Source organism: Hypanus sabinus, chromosome Y, assembly GCF_030144855.1.
Source record: "Hypanus sabinus isolate sHypSab1 chromosome Y, sHypSab1.hap1, whole genome shotgun sequence".
Taxonomy (NCBI): domain Eukaryota; kingdom Metazoa; phylum Chordata; class Chondrichthyes; order Myliobatiformes; family Dasyatidae; genus Hypanus; species Hypanus sabinus.
This window is the reverse complement of record NC_082740.1, coordinates 850,243-867,937: the sequence shown is the minus strand read 5'-3', so window position 1 is coordinate 867,937 and position 17,695 is coordinate 850,243. Positions and strand designations below refer to the sequence as shown.

The following is a 17,695-nucleotide window of genomic DNA, read 5'->3' as shown; positions in this document are numbered from 1 at the left end:
CACTCTATACAGTGGGCAGTGGAGTGAGTGGCAGCAGGGTGTAGGGCTTTGGCTTAGCGGGCTTAGGCATTAACGGGAAAAGGCAAGAGCGAGTCACCAACTCTTTTTTTTCCCCTTGGCAAATCAGCCTGGACAGACGGAGGATCAGCAGGGCTGACACAGCTAACGGTTTAAAAAGTTTGTGTGTTTGGTGAGGTAAGTGGGTGAGTAGACCTATCTTTCTTTGTTTCATTCCTGTAGATTTAGGTAGCATGTCTGCAGGGTTAGTGCTTTGTTCAAGGTGTCAGATGTGGGAATCCTGGGAGACCTCCAGCCTCCCTGATAGCCACATCTGCATCAGGTACACCAAGATTCAGCTCCTTGGAGACCGTGTTAGGGATCTGGAGCTGCAGCTTGATGGCCTACTGCTTATTAGAGAAAATGAAGAGGTGATAGACAGGAGCTACAGAGAGGTAGTTTTCCGTAGGCTACAAGGGTCAGAAAACCAGGTGACTGTCAGGAGAGGGAAGGGAAATGCCCGAATAGTGGAGTGCAGCCCTGCCCCCCTCAACCACAAGAATATAATTTTGGGTGCTTTTGAGAAGGATGACCTGACGGGGAACGACCACGGTGACTCTGGCAGTGTTGTGCAGGAGGGAAGGAGGGAGAAGAGGAATGCGGGAGTCATAGGGAATTCCATAGTTGGGAACAGGCAGGAGATTCTTTGAACCTGATAGAGGTACCCGCATGATGTGTTGCCTCCCAGGTGCCAGGGTGGGGGATGTCTCGGATCGGGTATTCTGAAGGGAGAGGGGGAGCAGCCAGCTGTCTTGGTACATGTTGGTACCAATGACATAGAGAGGAAAAGCGAGGAGGTCCTGAAGAGAGATTTCCGGGAGTTAGGAAGGAAGCTGAGAAGCAGGACCTCCAGGGTAGTAATCTTAGGATTGCTACCTGTACCACATGCTAGCGAGGGCAAGGATGGTAGGATCAGGCAGATGACTGCATGGCTGAGAGACTGGTGCAGGGGGCAGGGCTTCAAATTCTTGGATCATTGGGATCTCTTCTGGGGGAAGTATGACCTGTTCAAAAAGGACGGGTTACACCTGAACCCGAATATTACCAATATCCAGGCGGGAAGGTTTAATTAAGCTGATAGGGAGGGTAAACAAATTTGGCAGGGGGATGGGAACCGGAATGATACAGTGGAGGAGGGGGAGAAACAGAAATAGATCTAAGGTAGTGAGCAATAAGGATGTCAGGAAGGACAGGCAGGTGATGGGGCAAATTTGCAGCCATTAGGATAAGTTGCAGTGCAATCAAAGCAAAAATTACCAGATACTGGACTTAAGGTGTTATACTTAAATACACACAGCATAAGGAATAAGGTGGATGATCTTGTCATACAGCTACAGATAGGCAGGTATGATATTGTGGCCATCACATGTCTCTGGGAGCTGAACGTCCAAGGATACACGGTGTATCCGAAGGATAGGCAGAGGGGTTGGTGTGGCTTTATTGGTAAGAAATGATATTAAATCATTAGAAAAAAGTGATATAGGATCGGAAGGTACAGAATCTTTAGGGGTTAAGCTAAGATATCGCAGAGGTAAAAGGACCCTGATGGCAATTACGTACAGGCCTCAGTGATGTGGACTACAAATCAGAACAGGAAATAGAAAAGGCTTGCCAGAAGGGCAGTGTTATGATAATTGCGGGGGATTTTAACATGCGAGTGGATTGGGAAAATCAGGTCAGTACTGGATTTCAAGAGAGAGAATTTGTAGAATGTCTTCGAGGTGGCTCTTTAGAACAGCTTGTTGTTGAGCCCACTAGGGCTTCGGCTGTACTGGATTGGGTGTTGTGTAATGACCCAGAGGTGATTAGAGAGGTTGAGGTGAAGGAACCCTTAGGAGGCAGTGATCATAACATGATTGAGTTCACTGTGACATTTGAGAAGGAGAAGCCGAAATCCGATGTGTCGGTATTTCAGTGGAGGAAAGGAAATTACAGTGGCATGAGAGAGGAACTGGCCAAAGTTGACTGGAAAGGAACACTAGCAGGAAGACAGCAGAGCAGTGGCTGGAGCTTATGCAAGAAGTGAGGAAGGTGCAAGACAGATATATTCCAAAGAAGAAGAAATACTTGAATGGAAGAAGGACACAACTGTGGATGACAAGAGAAGTCAAAGCCAAAGTACAAGCAGAAGAGAGGACATACAAGGAAGCAAAAATTAGTGGGAAGACAGAGGATTGGGAGGTTTTTAAAAGCTTACAAAAGGGAACTAAGAAGGTCATTTAGAGGGAAAAGATGAACTATGAAAGGAATCCAGCAAATAATATCAAAGAGAATACTAAAAGCTTTTTCAAGTATGTAAAGAGTAAAAGACAGATGAGAGTAGATATAGGATGGATATAAAATGATGCTGGAGAAATTGTAATGGGAGATAAGGAGATGGTGGAAGAACTGAACGAGTATTGTGCATCAGTCTTTACTGAGGAAGACATCAGCAGTATACTGGACACTCGAGTGTCAGGGAAGAGAAGTGTGCGCAGTCACAATTACGACAGAGTAAGTACTCAGGAAGCTGAATAGTCTAAGGGTAGATAAATCTCCTGGACCAGATGGAATGCACCCTCGTGTTCTGAAGGAAGTCGCAGTGGATTTTGCGGAGACATTAGCAGTGATCTTTCAAAAGTCAATAGATTCTGGCATGGTTCCAGAGGACTGGAAGATTGCAAATGTCACTCTGCTATTTAAGAAGGGGGCAAGGAAACAAAATGGAAATTATAGACTTGTTAGCTTGACATCAGTGGTTGGGAAGTTGTTGGAGTCGATTGTCAAGGATGAGGTTACAGAGTACCTGGAGGCACAATATGACAAGATAGGCTGAACTCAGCATGGTTTCCTTAAAGGAAAATCTTGCCTGACAAACCTATTGCAATTTTTTGAGGAAATTACAAGTAGACTAGACGGGAGAGGCAGTGGATGTTGTATTTGAATTTTCAGAAGGCCTTTGACAAGGTGCCACACATGAGGCTGCTAAACAAGATAAGAACCCATGGGAAATTACGGGAAAGTTACATACGTGGATCGAGCGTTGGCTGATTGGCAGGAAACAGAGAGTGGGAATAAAGGGATCCCATTCTGGTTGGCTGCCAGTTACCAGTGGTGTTCCACAGGGGTCTGTGTTGGGGTCACTTCTTTTTACGTTGTATATCAACAATTTGGATTATGGAATAGATGGCTTTGTGGCTAAGTTTGCTGATTATATAAAGAGGGGCCAGTAGTGCTGAGGAAACAGAGATACTTGGATAAACTGGGAGAATAGGCAAAGAAGTGCCAAATGAAATACAATGTTGGAAAGTTTATGGTAATGCACTTCGGTAGAAGAATAAACAGTGAGACTATTAACTCAAGTCAAATCACTTTTTATTGTCATTTCGACCATAACTGCTGGTACAGTACACAGTAAAAACGAAAACGCTTTTCAGGACCATGGTGCTACATGAAACAGTACAAAAACTACACGGAACTACGTGAAGAACAACACAGAAGAAGAAATTACACTAGACTACAGACTGCATAAGATGCACAAAACAGTGCAGGCATTACAATAAGTAATACACAAGACAATAGGCACAGTAGAGGGCAGTAAGTTGGTGTCAGTCCAGTCTCTGGGTATTGACAAGTCTGATAGCTTGGGGGAAGAATCTTACATAGTCTGTTTGTGAGAGCCTGAATGCTCCAGTGCCTTTTCCCAGACGGCAGGAGGGAGAAGAGATTGTATGAGGGGTGTGTGGAGTCCTTCATAATACTGTTTGCAGCGTATTGTGTAAATGTCCATAATGGCGGTAAGAGAGACCCCGATGATCTTCTCAGCTGACCTCACTATCCGCTGCAGGGTCTTGTGATCCGAGAGGGTGCAATTTCCAAACCAGGCAGTGATGCAGCTGCTCAGGATGCTCTCAATACAACCACAATGTGATGAGGATGGGGGTTGTGAGATGGAGTTTCCTCAGCCTTTGCAGAAAGTAGCTCTGCTGGGCTTTCTTTGCTATGGAGCTGGTGTTGAGGGACCAGGTGAAATTCTCTGCCAAGTGAACACCAAGAAATTAGGTGCTCTTTTACCTAGAAGCTGTCGATGTTCAGCGAGGAGTGGTCGCTCCATGCCCTCCTGAAGTCAACAGCCATCTCTTTTGTTCATATTCAGGGACAGATTATTGGCTTTGCACCAGCCTGTTAGCCGCTGCACTTCCTTTCTGTATGCTGATGCATTGTTCTTGCTGATGAGACCCACCACAGTCGTGTCATCGGCAAACTTGATGATGTGATTCGAGCTGTGTGTGGCAGCACACATTTATTATTTATTAGTATTTAATGTTTATTTATTAATTATTTAAATGGAGACAGAATTCAAAGTTCTGAGATGCAGTGGGACTTGCAGGATACCCTTAAGGATAACCTCCAGGTTGAGTCAGTGGTGAAGAAGGCGAATGCAATGTTGGCATTCATTTCTAGAGGAATAGAATATAAAAGGAGGGATGTGATGTTGTTGCTCTATAAGGCACTGGTAAGACCTGTGTTGGAGTACTGCATGCAGTTTTGGGCTCCTTAATTAAGAAAGGATGCGACTTCCGGTAAGATGGCGATTGTTTAGCTGCTCCGAACTTTTGCTCCATCAAACTCCCTATCTTTGCACTATATGTCTCCATTCTTAAACCTTAGGTATTTTATTAGGTCTCTTTTACTTGCCTGCGAACACATCTATCTTATGGCTACCAAAAGTACTAAAACTGGGAAAAAGAAAACTTATACGGCTTTGCCAGCTGACATTCTCGCTGCTTTGGAACAACGTCGACAAGATATTTTAAAGGAATTTAGAACTTCTTTCAACCAGCTGGATGTCAAATTGGATCGGATCAACGCTAGAGTGGACGAACGTGCTGAACATTTATCTCGCATTGACTCAACTTCTGAAGATTTAAAACGCTGTGTTCAATATCTTGAAACTCTCTGCTCGAGCCTAAAGGAGAAGAACTGTAAACTTTTTTCCAAAATGGTGGATCTTGAAAACTGGAGCAGATGTTGCAATCTACGAATTCTTGGTTTGCCAGAGGCCACCGAACAGGGCTTCCCCGTGAAATTTTTTTCCGATTTTCTCTGTGAGATTTTTGGGAAAGAATTTCTTCCGACTCCACCTGAGCTTGAAAGGGCACAGAGGATCTACGTTCCCCGTGCAACTCTGGGTTCCCGCCCACGGCCGGTAATTTTGTGCTTTCATCAATACCAGGTGAAAAACCGTTTGATTATGGAGGCACGCCGCAGAGGTACTTTTGCTTTTCAAAATACGATCATTCGTTTTGTGAAGGATTTTGCCCCCCAGGTTCTGAAGATGCGTGCTGAGTTTAAAGGTGTAATGAAAGTGCTTTTTGATCATGGATTCAGACCCTCCCTTCGAAACCCAGCCGAACTTTGAATTACGCTTACTACTGGAGATTATAAGTGGTTTAAATCAGTGAAGGAGGCTGAGGCATTTGTTGGAAGTCTTCCGACCATCCCGTCTCCTTCAGAATCGGTCTGACCTTCTAAAATGGTGGATAAGTACTCTCGAAGTAAAACTATTTTTTCCGGACTCAGGCTTTACTTGAATAATTCAGACATTATATATTGAAACTCTAAGGGCTGTAGACAATCTCTCCCTGGACTTGGTGCGTTTTTTCTAAATAGATAATCTGAGTTTAATGCTTCCCTGCGGACGTTTAGATTGTACTTGTGTAATCTATTTTATCCTTGTATAACTTTATCCATAGAGATCTACAATTGACTCTAACTTGTTTTGGAGGTTTGGAGTTCTTATTGAAGGTCTCCCTGTTGGTTGATTCATAGTTTAAGTTTTGCTTTTTTTTTCTGTAAATGGTTGATAAGTACTCTCTTCGAATCTATAATTTCCCCCTTTTCTCCCTCCTTTTTTTTTCTTTTAATCTTCTATAATTTTTCTTCTGATTTTCTTTGTATTATGTTTTATACTTCTGTTGAAGTTGTTCCTATTTGTAATTATGTTTTCTAGTGCATAAACTAGTTACCATTTACTATAGTATTTATACGGAACTGTTGTTAATGAAACAGAACTGGAAGTCATACTTGGGTTAATTTTTTTTGGTAGAGCTTGCTGCTTTTTTAGGTAGCCGTCTAGTTTTGGGTTGCAAGGGTGGGGTGGATTCTCCAGTTCCAACACTACTCACTGTTTCTTTTGCTTTCCTTTGTTACTCAGGACATGTTTCTGTTCTGATTCTACGAATCTATGTTTACATTTTTGCTCCCAGACTGTTACTGTACTGCTTGATTTTTTATATGCCTGCTGCCTTCTATGCACTAACAATTGATAATGGTTAATACACTTAAATTTGTGAGCTGGAATGTAAAGGGATTGAATCACCCTGTTAAAAGAAAGAAGGTCTTCTCACATATTAAACAACTCAAAGCTGACATTGCCCTCCTTCAAGAAACTCATATTCGTTGTTTTGATAACTCCCGGCTTTTGTCAAAGTGGGCGGGTCAGCATTTTTATTCATCCTTTGCCGCCAAAGCTAGGGGGGGGTCTCCATCCTTATCAAATATTCCTTTTGAACTCCAAAATAAGATATCTGATACAAATGGCCATTTTATTATTGTTTCTGGTAAATTATATAATACTAAAGTTGTACTAGCAAACCTGTATGCCCCCAATTTTGATGATGTTAATTTTTTTGAACGTTTTTTCTCCTCACTACCAGACTTAAACTCATACTCTCTCATACTGGGTGGCGATTTCAATTGTTGGTTAGATCCTAATTTGGATCGATCGTCCTCTGTTATTAGACTACATACTAAATCTGCCTTAGCTATTCAATCATTTCTCTCTAATTATGGTATCTCTGATATATGGCGTTTCCTTCATCCTACTGAGAGATTTTTTTTTCACATATTCACCATACCTTTACTAGAATTGACTACTTCTTACTCGATAATCAACTCATTCCATTTGTCTATTCTTGTAATTATCAGAGTATACTGATTTCTGACCATGCCCAAATTACTCTGTCTTTAAATTTTCCTGGTTTATTCCTCAGAGGAATAAACACTGGCGGTTTGATTCGACTTTATTATCGGATGATGATTTTCTAAAATTTATTAAGGATCAGATAACCTTTTATTTTAATACCAATACATCATCTGAAATGTCATCCTAGATTGTTTGGGATGCTATGAAAGCATATTTGAGGGGTCAAATAATCTCCTATACAGCAAATCTTAATAGAAAGTCCTGTGCAGATCGATTAGACCTCATTAATCAGATTAAAGAATTGGATCAACTGTATGCTCAAACTAAGAATCCTGAACTATACAAGAAGCATGTAGAACTTCAAACTAAATTTAATCTTCTGTCTACTCAACCTGTCGAACGCCAGCTTCTTGAAAGTAAGAGTCGCTTTTATATTCATGGTGACAAATCTGGTAAATTTCTAGCCAATCAGCTGAGGCGTTCCAAAGCCAAACAACATATTACAAAGATCCGGAAGGAGAATGGAGACTTTACATCGGATCACTTAGAAATCAATGACGCATTTAAAAATTTTTATTCTCAACTTTATTCCTCTGAATCTCTGAATGAGAATATCTCTGTTGATCATTTTTTAAATAATCTGAATATTCCTTCGCTTTCATCTGATTTTAAAGCTAAACTTAATGCGCCTATATCATCAGAAGAAATATCTTTTGCAATTTCTGCATTGTCTTCGGGGAAATCTCCTGGACCTGATGGGTTCCCCGTAGAATTCTATAAATCATTCTCTTCACTTCTTTCTCCTCAGTTATTCTCAGTATTATCTGATTCATTTAATTACGGTAAATTGCCACCCTCTTTTAATGAGGCATCTATTATTCTTTTATTAAAAAAGGGTGAAGACCCAACAGAGTGTTCCTCGTATAGGCCGATTTCTTTGCTTAATGTTGATGTTAAAATCTTGGCCAAAGTTTTGGCTCATAGATTAGAAGCTGTTATTCTCTCTATTATTTCTGAGGATCAAACTGGTTTTATTAAAAACCGGTTTCCTTTTTTTTAACATTCGGCATTTATTTAACATTTTATATTCGCCTCCAACTGGGATTCCTGAATGTGTTATTTCCTTCAATGCGGAGAAAGCATTCGATCATATAGAGTGGAACTACCTTTTTGCAGTTTTAGAAAAATTTGACCTGGGTCAAAGTTTTATCTCTTGGATCGAATTGTTGTATCTGTGTCCTACTGCCTCTGTTTTGACTAATTTTCAGAAATCCCAGTTATTTAACCTCAAACGTGGCAGGGATGCCCTTTAAGTCTCTTTCTCTTTGATTTAGCTATAGAACCTTTGGCGATAGCATTTCGAAATTGACATGAATTGACCGGGATTCGGAGAGAGGGTGTTGATCCTTACCTCCAATGTTTTCACTTCTTGATCAGTTTAGCCAGATCTCTGGCTATAAACTTAATTTACATAAGAGTGAACTTTTCCTAATTAATAAAGAAGCACAAGAATTAACATTCTGTGATCTCCCTTTTAAATTAGTTCATAATCAATTTACTTATCTTGGGATTAAAGTCACAAGGAAGTTTAAAAATCTTTTTTGTGAAAACTTTGCCAATCTTTCATAGACTATAAAACAGAGTCTGTTACAATGGTCACCCCTAACTATGTCTTTGGTAGGTTGTATTAATGTTGTTAAAATGTATGTACTCCCTAAACTTTTATATTTATTTCAATCAATCCCAATTTTTATTCCTAAATCTTTATTTGATTCCTTAGACTCTATTATTTTGTCATATCTGTGGAAGAATAAGCGCTCTAGAATTAATAAAGTTTATCTCCAAAAATCTTAAAAAAGAGGGTGGCATGGCTTTACCTGACTTTCGTTTATATTATTGGGCAGCCAATATACATTGTGCTACCTTTTGGTCTTTTTTCCATAGCCAACCCGAGTGCCCTAATTGGGTGGCAATGGAGTTGAGCTCCACTAAAGATTTATCTATCTCTGCACTTCTTGGCTCTGTACTCCCTAGTAGCTTGTCCAGATTAATAGTTAATCCTCTTGTTAGACACACTTTGCTATATGGGCTCAGTTTAGGAAATTTTATGGTTTCCATGGTTTTTCCTTTTCTAGCCCTATCTTACATAATCACCTTTTTTTACCTACTACGTATGACTCAGCATTCCATATATATAGGAAGGGCATTAGATAGTTTGAAGATCTTTTTATTGATAATCGCTTTGCTTCTTTCCAACAGCTCTCTGCTAAGTTCAATCTGCCCAATGCTCATTTTTTTTAGATATCTCCAAATTAGACACTATTAATCCTTTAATTCCTAACTTCCCTGAAATGCCTGAGAAAAATGTTATGGACTTACTTCTTTCTATTAATCCACTAGCACAAATCAGTACAAAGTGGTATGTTTTAGTGATCATTACAGAAATGTGGTTGCAGAGTGGAGTGCACTTGGAATTAAATATCTAAGGCTATCAGGTAATACAGAAGGACAGGCAGGAAAACGAGAGGTGAGGTGTCGCTCTTAGTTAAAGATGAGATCAGGGTGATAGTAAGTGAAGATCTAAGGAGAAGAATGTTGAATTTCCAATCTACAATAAGTCTCACCTTTGTGGTGGCCACACTGTCAACTCATTTTTTATTGTCATTTTGACCAGACAGTACATAGTAAAAATGAGACGGTGTTTTTCAGGACCATGGTCTTACATGAAACAATACAAAAACTATTCTGAACTACGTAGAAACAACACAGAAAAATACTATACTAGATTACAGACCTACCCAGGACTGCATAAAGTGCACAAAACAGTGCAGGCATTACAAAAAACAAGACAATAGGCACAATAGAGGGCAGTAAGTTTGTGTCCAGGCTCTGGATATTGATGAGTCTGATTGCTTGGGGGAAGAAACTGTTACATAGTCTGGTCGTGAGAGCTCGAATGCTTTGGTGCCTTTTCCCAAATGGCAGGAGGGAGAAGAGTTTGTATAAGGGGTGAGTGGGGTCCTTGGTTATGCTGTTTGCAGATGTAGCGTGTAGTGTAAATGTCTGTGATGGTGGAAAGAGAGACCCCAATGATCTTCTCAGCTGACCTCAGTATCCGCTGCAGGGTCTTATGATCTGAGATGATGCAATTTCGGAACCAGGCAGTGATGCAGCTGCTCAGGATGCTCTCAATACAACCCCTGTAGAATGTGATGAGGATGGGAGTGGGAGCCTTTGCAGAAAGTAGAGATGCTGCTGGGCTTTCTTGAGGGACCAGGTGAGATTTTCCGCCAGGTCAACACCAAGAAATTTGGTGCTCTTAACAATCTCTTCCGAGATTCAGCGGGGAGTGGTCGCTCCGTGTCCTCCTGAAGTCAACAACCAACTCTTTTATTTTCATATGTTTTATGTTCACATTCAGAGTCAGGCTTTGTATCAGTCTGTTAGCCACTGTGCCTCCTTTCTGTAAGCTGACTCGTCATTCTTGCTGATGAGACCCACCATGGTTGTGTCATTGGCGAAGTTGATGATGTGATTTGAGCTGTGTGTTGCAGCACAGTCATGGCTCATCAGAGTGAACAGCAGTGGACTGAGCACACAGCCCTGCCTCCCCCTTGCTCAGTGTGATGGTGTTGGAGATGCTGCTCCCGATCTGGACTGACTGAGGTCTCCCAGTCAGGAAGTCTAGGATCCAGTTGCAGAGGGAGGTGTTCAGGCCCAGTAGGCTCAGCTTTCCAATCAGTTTCTGAGGGATGCTTGTGTTGAATGCTGAACTGAAGTCTATGAACAGCTTTGGAGCATCCGTGTCTTTTTTTGTCCAGGTGGAGGATGATGGCAATGGCGTCATCTGTTGAATGATTGGGACAGTTCGTGAACTACAGGGAGTCCTGTGACGGTTTTGATATGCCTCTTGACGAGCCTCTCAAAATACTCCATGATGATGTATGTGAGTGCAATAGGACTGTAGTCATTGAGGCAGGACACTGAAGACTTTTTCAGCACGGGGCCAATGGTGGCGGCCTTGAAGCACGATGGAACGATGGCGCTGCTCAGGGAGATGTTGAAGATGTCAGTGAGAACGTCTGCTAGCTGGTCTGCACATCCTCTAAGTACGCTTCCAGGAATATTGTCTGGTCCAGCAGCCTTCCGTGGGTTGACCCTGTACTTCCTGGAAGTGGCTGGGAGCACCAAACACAGTATTGGTGAGACCCGACATAGATTGGGTACTGTGTTCAGATTTAGGACAGCAATGAAGGTCCTACATCTCTGATGATATTCAGAGCATTCTTCATCATGCCAATAATTTCTCAAAAGAAGTTTAATGTGGCCTCTATCCTTTGGTCTGTTTGGAATGGATGTCCCTATGAAAAACCAAAGCATAAAACCCTGACTCCAGCCAAAAAGGCCCTCCAGGTCTTCACAGTTCTGTCAAGGTTGGATTCTCTTGGTGTAGCAGGGTGATCACAAATTCCACCCATTGCTCCTTAAGCACCTGAATCTCATGTCATAGATCCTTGATCCAAGATGGCGGCGCAACACAGCTTGCAGCGGCCACTCCAGAACTGGTTATCTGTTATTTGTGAAGTGTGGTGCCGTGCGCAATTATATTGATTGAAAACGGACGTGGAAGCATCGGGAAATTCCAGGAAGACCTTCGTTGCTGCTGCTGCTGTGAGGTCCGGGACTCTGCTGAGAAGAACAGCCCCCCAGTCCTCAGGGTCGCGTTGCCGATGACCATTGGTGGGGCCGTCTTAATACGCTCGGCAGAGGATAGTGCTCGGAGAAGCTGTGCCAGAGGGGATGGTCGTCGGCTCAGAGGTTCGACGAACTCAGGTGGCTTTCGGTGTGTGCTGCACCCACGAGGCTGAGTCGGGCGGTGCCTTGAAGTCCATAGCGGGGGTACTCCCTTCTGCCACCAGCATGAGATGGCGAGTCTGTTGGGACCCTGGGAACTTGTGGAAACTGTGGCGATTTCTTTTGAACTTGCAGTTCTCTAACATCTTGGACTATTTTTACTGTGCACAGTCTGTTTTTTATCAATTATGCTGTTATTTGCACTGTTGTAACTATGTGCTGTAATTATGTGGTTTTGTACAGGTCTTGTAGCTTTAGTTTTTGGTCTTGTTTTTGTCTGGGATTTGGAGCTCCTTTCCACGGAACGCGCTAGACGGTAGCACGATATTAATACGCAGCAGCCTCTCTGGACTCTGGATTGGGGATTGCCAAAAGATACATGGATTTTCTGGTGTAGTCTGTTTTGTCATATGCTTTTGTGATATCATTCTGGGGGATCATTGTCTCATTTTTTTAACTGCATGGCATTCTGGTTTTTAAATGACAATAATCTGAATCTGAATAAAACTTTCAAGTATGTGTTTATTTCACATACTTGTCAAGGAGTTGAGTGATAACATAGTAAATGGTAGGGCATTGAGGAATGCAGTAGAACAGAGTGATCTAGGAATAATGGTGCATAGTTCCTTGAAGGTGGAATCTCATGTGGATAGGGTGGTGAAGAAAGCTTTTGGTAAGCTGGCCTTTATAAATCAGAGGATTGAGTATAGGAGTTGGGATGTAATGTTAAAATTGTACAAGGCATTGGTAAGGCCAATTTTGGAGTATTGTGTACAGTTCTGGTCACCAAATTATAGAAAAGATATCAACAAACTAGAGAGAGTACAGAGAAGATTTACTAGAATGTTACTTGGGTTTCAGCACCTAAGTTACAGAGAAAGGTTGAACAAATTAGTTGTTTATTCTTTAGTGTGTAGAAGGTTGAGAGAGGACGATAGAGGTATTTAAAATTATGAAGGGGATAGATAGAGTTGACGTGGATAGGCTTTTTCCATTGAGAGTAGGGGAGATTCAAACAAGAGGACATGAGGAGAGTTAAGGGACATAATTTAGGGGTAACAGGAGGGGAACTTCTTTATTCAGAGAGTGGTAACTTCCAGTGGAAGTGGTAGAGGTAGGTTTGATTTTGTCATTTAAAAAAAATTGGATAGGTACATGGACAGGAAAGGAGTGGAGGGTTATTGGCTGAGTGCAGGTAGGTACGACTAAGTGAGAGTAAGCATTCAGCACGGACTAGAAGGGCCGAGATGGCCTGTTTCCGTGCTGTAATTGTTATATGGTAACTAAAAGTAAACTTGAAATCTTTTTCAGGATGAAAATGACCGAGTATTGAAGATTTCCCAGAAGAAATTTTGTGCCAGTGGTCCATTTACTGGTAAGAGCATGTGCTTCTTTGTTGCAAATTATCCTTAAATATTAAAAAAAACTTCACATTTCCAGAATTGGATGAGTTCTCTTCTCATGTATATTGCAATGCAGCTACTGTCTTCTCAGAGGATGCAACAATAGCAGGGTTGCGCAACCTGGGTTCCACAAACCCCTTGGTTAATAGATCCATGGGAACCCCTGAACTTATAGCATTCCTGAAATGTCAGCTTCTTGATCATTTTACACTAAACTAAAATGTTAGAATTGGAAGAATTATATATATTTGAATTTCATCTTGACAATAATGCTTTACGACTTGGAAATCATCATCATGATCATTATCTACCATGTTGTATGACATGGGTGATCATGATCTCATATCCATGATTGTTCTTGGTAAATTTTTCTACAGTATTGTTTTGCCTTTGCCTTTTCCTAGAAGATGGGCAACTTCAGCTGTTATCAATGCTCTTCAGAGATTGTTTGCCTGGCGGCATAACCAGAACATAAGTACGAGCTGTTCACATGACCATCCATCACCTGCTCCCATGGCTTCATATGATCCTGACTGGAGCTAAGCAACAGGCTCACCTTACCCACTGGTTATCTGTAGGCTAGTGGGGGGAAGAAATGCCTTCTGCTTCCTTTGGTAGAGATATATCTTCACCCCACCACCGAAAACTTGGAAAGGACAAGCAGATGTAGTTTCACTTTGTGGCCACTGTATCCAAATTAGAACCATAAATTTCTGAAATTCATTTACAAAATCAAATGTCGCCTGCAGATTTATCCTTTGTTATTTTCTTGAGAAATTATGACCATCCATCTCCCCAAATGAAAGCAACTGCTTAATATTTGTGTGAATGTGCAACCTGCACACTTAACCTTATGAGTTTTAAGTAGGTTTCTGGTTCCTTGTGTTATGGTGCTGCATAAATTTTATACTGACTTTCAGTTAATTTTCTGTTAGGGATTTGGGGTCCACATCCATAAATTACTCAGTTGTGCAAGTTGCTTGAATGGTTAAGAAAGCATTAATTAGTCAGGGATTGATTTCAAGAGCTGCTTAGGTCTGAAGAAGTGACAAATGACATGCCTTTGTTTTAACTATCTGAGAAATTTGGTTTGAGGTAGAATCTGCTCATAAGTATTCAGCAATAAATTTCTATAAATTTTACCCCATTGCCCTCTCCATCCTCAATTCCCACCTTTCTTTTATTGCAAACTATGTAAGAAATTATCACGTTGGTTACCTGTAATTCCTAATTCGGAAAACTTTTAATTGAATTGGACTGTACATAAGAAAAAATTGGTATTAAGGAGTTTTAATATGGAGCAAGAAGGATGGAGGTCATTCTGTTTGCAGCACTGTGGATATTTGGGGATTGATGTGAGATTTAGAAATGGGCAAGAAATATTGGGATGAACTTCAATAATAAAGTGGGTTAGGTAAGCAGTAGATCTTTGAAATGACTAATTCTCCCCCAATAAAGTTAAGTGGGAAGTGTGCTGAGAAATGAATGGTGATGAACCCTAGGTTACATTGGAGTAAAAAGAATTACAGAGGCATGAGAAAACAGCTGACCAAAGTTGATTGGAAGGGAACATTAGCAGGGATGACAGCAGAGTAGCAATGGCTGCAATTTCTGGGAGCAATTCTGAAGGTGCAGGATAGATAAGTCCTAAAGATAAAGAAGTATTCTAAAGGGAGAATGAGGCAACCATATTTGACAAGAGAAGCCAAATGCAACATAAAAGCGAAACAGTGGGTATATAATAGAACAAATATTAGGAGAAGGTTAGAGGATTAGGGAACTTCTGAAAGCCAGCAGAAGTTAACTAAAAAGCCGGGGAGTGTGGGGGAGATAAAATACGAAGTTAAGCTAGCCAGCAATATCAAAAAATACCAAAAGATTAAAATCCAAAGATATATATAAAGACAGTCAAGAGTAGATTTTGGACCACTGGAAAATGTTGCTGCAGATGTAGTATTGGAGGACAAGGAAATAACAGACAAACTGACTAAGTATTTTACATCACTTCACCGTGGAAGACACTGCCATAAGATCAAGACTGCACTCACTTCCTATTCCTAGGAGATGGTACTTGGGATATTGAAAAATCTGCAGGCAGATTAAGTCACCTGGACCCAATGAACCACACCCCAGGGTTCTGAAAGAGGTAGCTGAAGAGACTGTGGATTCATTAGTAATGATCTTTCAAGAATCACTAAATTATGGAATGATCCCAGATGGCAGGAACATTGAAAACGTCACTTTGGTCTTTCAGGGAGGGGGTAGATAGAAAAAAGGAAATTATTGGCCAGCTGGTTTGACTTCAGTGGTTGGGAAGATGTTGGAGTCAATTGTTAAAGGATGTGATACTGGAATCACATGTTAAAATATGCTGTAGTCAGCAATATTTCCTTAGGGAAAAAATACTGCCTGTCAAATCTATTGGAATTATTTGAAGAAATAACAAGTAGGATAGAAAAAGGAGATGATGAATGATGTGTACTTGGATTTTTAAGAAGGCCTTTGACTAAGTGCAGTACGTGAGGCTGCCTAACTAGATAAGAGCCCTTAGTATAAAGAAAAGATACTAGCTTGAAGAGAGCATTAGCTAAATGGCAGGAGGCAAAGAATGACAGTAAAGGGATTCTTTCCTGACTGGCTGCCAGTGACTAGTGGTGTACCATAGGGGTCAGTGTTGCATCATTTCTTTCTACGTTGTATGTCAGGGGTCTAGGTGACTGAGTTGATAAATAGTATAAAGATGGGTGAAGGTTTAGTTACTATTGAATAAATGGAGATTAGGCAAAAAAAGTGGCAAATGGTAGAATTATATAGTCATGTACTTTAGTAGGAGGAATAAAAAAGAGACTATTTTCTAATGAGGTGATTTCAAAAGTCTAAGGAGCAGATGGATTTAGGAGTTCTTGCGCTGAATTTGTTAAAGATTAATTTGCAGGTAGAGTTGGTGATGATGATAGCAAATTCAATCTTAGCACACATTACAAGAGGATTAGAATATAAAAATAAGTTTGCTACGCTGGGGTTTTATAAGGCACTGGTGCAAACTTATTTGGAGTATTGTGAGCAGTTTTGGGTCTCTTATCAAACAAAAGATACACTGGCATTGGAGAGGTTTAGAGGACGTTCATCAGAATAATTCTGGGAAATAAGGGTTAATTATATGAGCAACATACACAAAAATTGCTGGTGGAATGCAGCAGGCCAGACAGCAATATATAGGAAGAAGTACAGTCGATGTTTTGGGCTGACAAAGGGTCTCATTCTGATGAAGGGTCTCAGACTGTACTTCTTCCTATATATTGCTGTCTGACCTGCTGCATTCCACCGGTATTTTGTATGTGTTGCTTGAATTTCCAGCATCTGCAGATTTCGTCGAGTTGGCTAATTGTATGAGGAGGATGGCTCTGTGCCTTTTCTTGCAGGAATTTAGAAGAATGAGAGGGAATCTCAATGAAACTGATTGAATTTTGCAAAACCTCACATAGTGAATGTGTCTGAATTTCTTGTAAGGATATCACTGTCAGCCATTTCTTGGGCATGTAATGAAAACATTTATCTGCAATTGCTTCCCTAAGTGGCTGAAATGCAGGATCAGGCTCAGCATTATTTCTTGTGGACAAATTGTACTTACTAATTTGGCTGAGAGGTAACAGATTCACTCGTTTGAAGTTTCTAGATAGGAACAAACAATGAATCTCTGCTGTTAAAAGAATGAGCATGTGGACAAGGGATACTACTAGTTATATTTTCTTGTCGTTGCTGAGAGTTATAGAATGCAAGTGGTTCACCAAATTTCTTCTGTGTGCATCATTTTCAATTTTAGTTATCTGCTTACAAAAGAAAATATACCTTACATATTGTAACCAGTGATCCTTTTCATGAAGTTAATTTCTGCCAGACACTATATTTAAGTCATAACTAGATGAATTCAAAGAGGATCTTGTAGTATTTGTGGTACTTTCACTACACAACAGAGCTGGAATAAATTCCTGATAAGACCATATGAGATAGGAGCAGAAGTAGACCTCTGCTAAAGTAATTCAACCTCTGACTAAAGTAATTTCTGTTCTAAATGGACATCCAATCCTGAAGTTATGCCCTCTTGTCTTAGACTCCCCTAATGGGAAATAACCTTGCCATATCTAATCTGTTCAGGCCTTTTAATATTCAGAATGTTTTCTATGAAATCTCTTCCCCCCCCCCACCCCCATTTTCCTGAACCCCAGGGAATACAACCCAAGCGCTGCCAAATGTTCCCCATACAGTAACCCTTTCTTTCCTGGAATAATTCTCATGAATTTTCTCTGAACCCTCTCCAATGTCAGTATATCCTTTCTGAAATAAGGAGCCCAAAACTGTGCACATTGTACTCCAAGTGTGGTCTCACAGTTGTCTTATAGAGCCTCAACATCAC

The 17,695-nt window shown here is 40.9% G+C and overlaps 1 protein-coding gene across 6 annotated transcripts in view; it reads left to right on the top strand.

Annotated features, from left to right (window-relative positions):
• LOC132385332 (puromycin-sensitive aminopeptidase-like) overlaps positions 1-17,695 on the top strand; it is a 330,919-nt gene that overhangs the window by 210,558 nt on the left and 102,666 nt on the right. For all 6 annotated transcript variants that reach the window (XR_009509156.1, XM_059957354.1, XM_059957353.1 and 3 more), the window contains one exon: positions 13,190-13,253. Coding sequence is in view for 5 of the 6 variants with exons in the window: in XM_059957354.1 (XP_059813337.1) it covers positions 13,190-13,253 (64 nt within the window). In the remaining variant the exon portion in view is untranslated. The remainder of the gene's footprint in view (positions 1-13,189; positions 13,254-17,695) is intronic.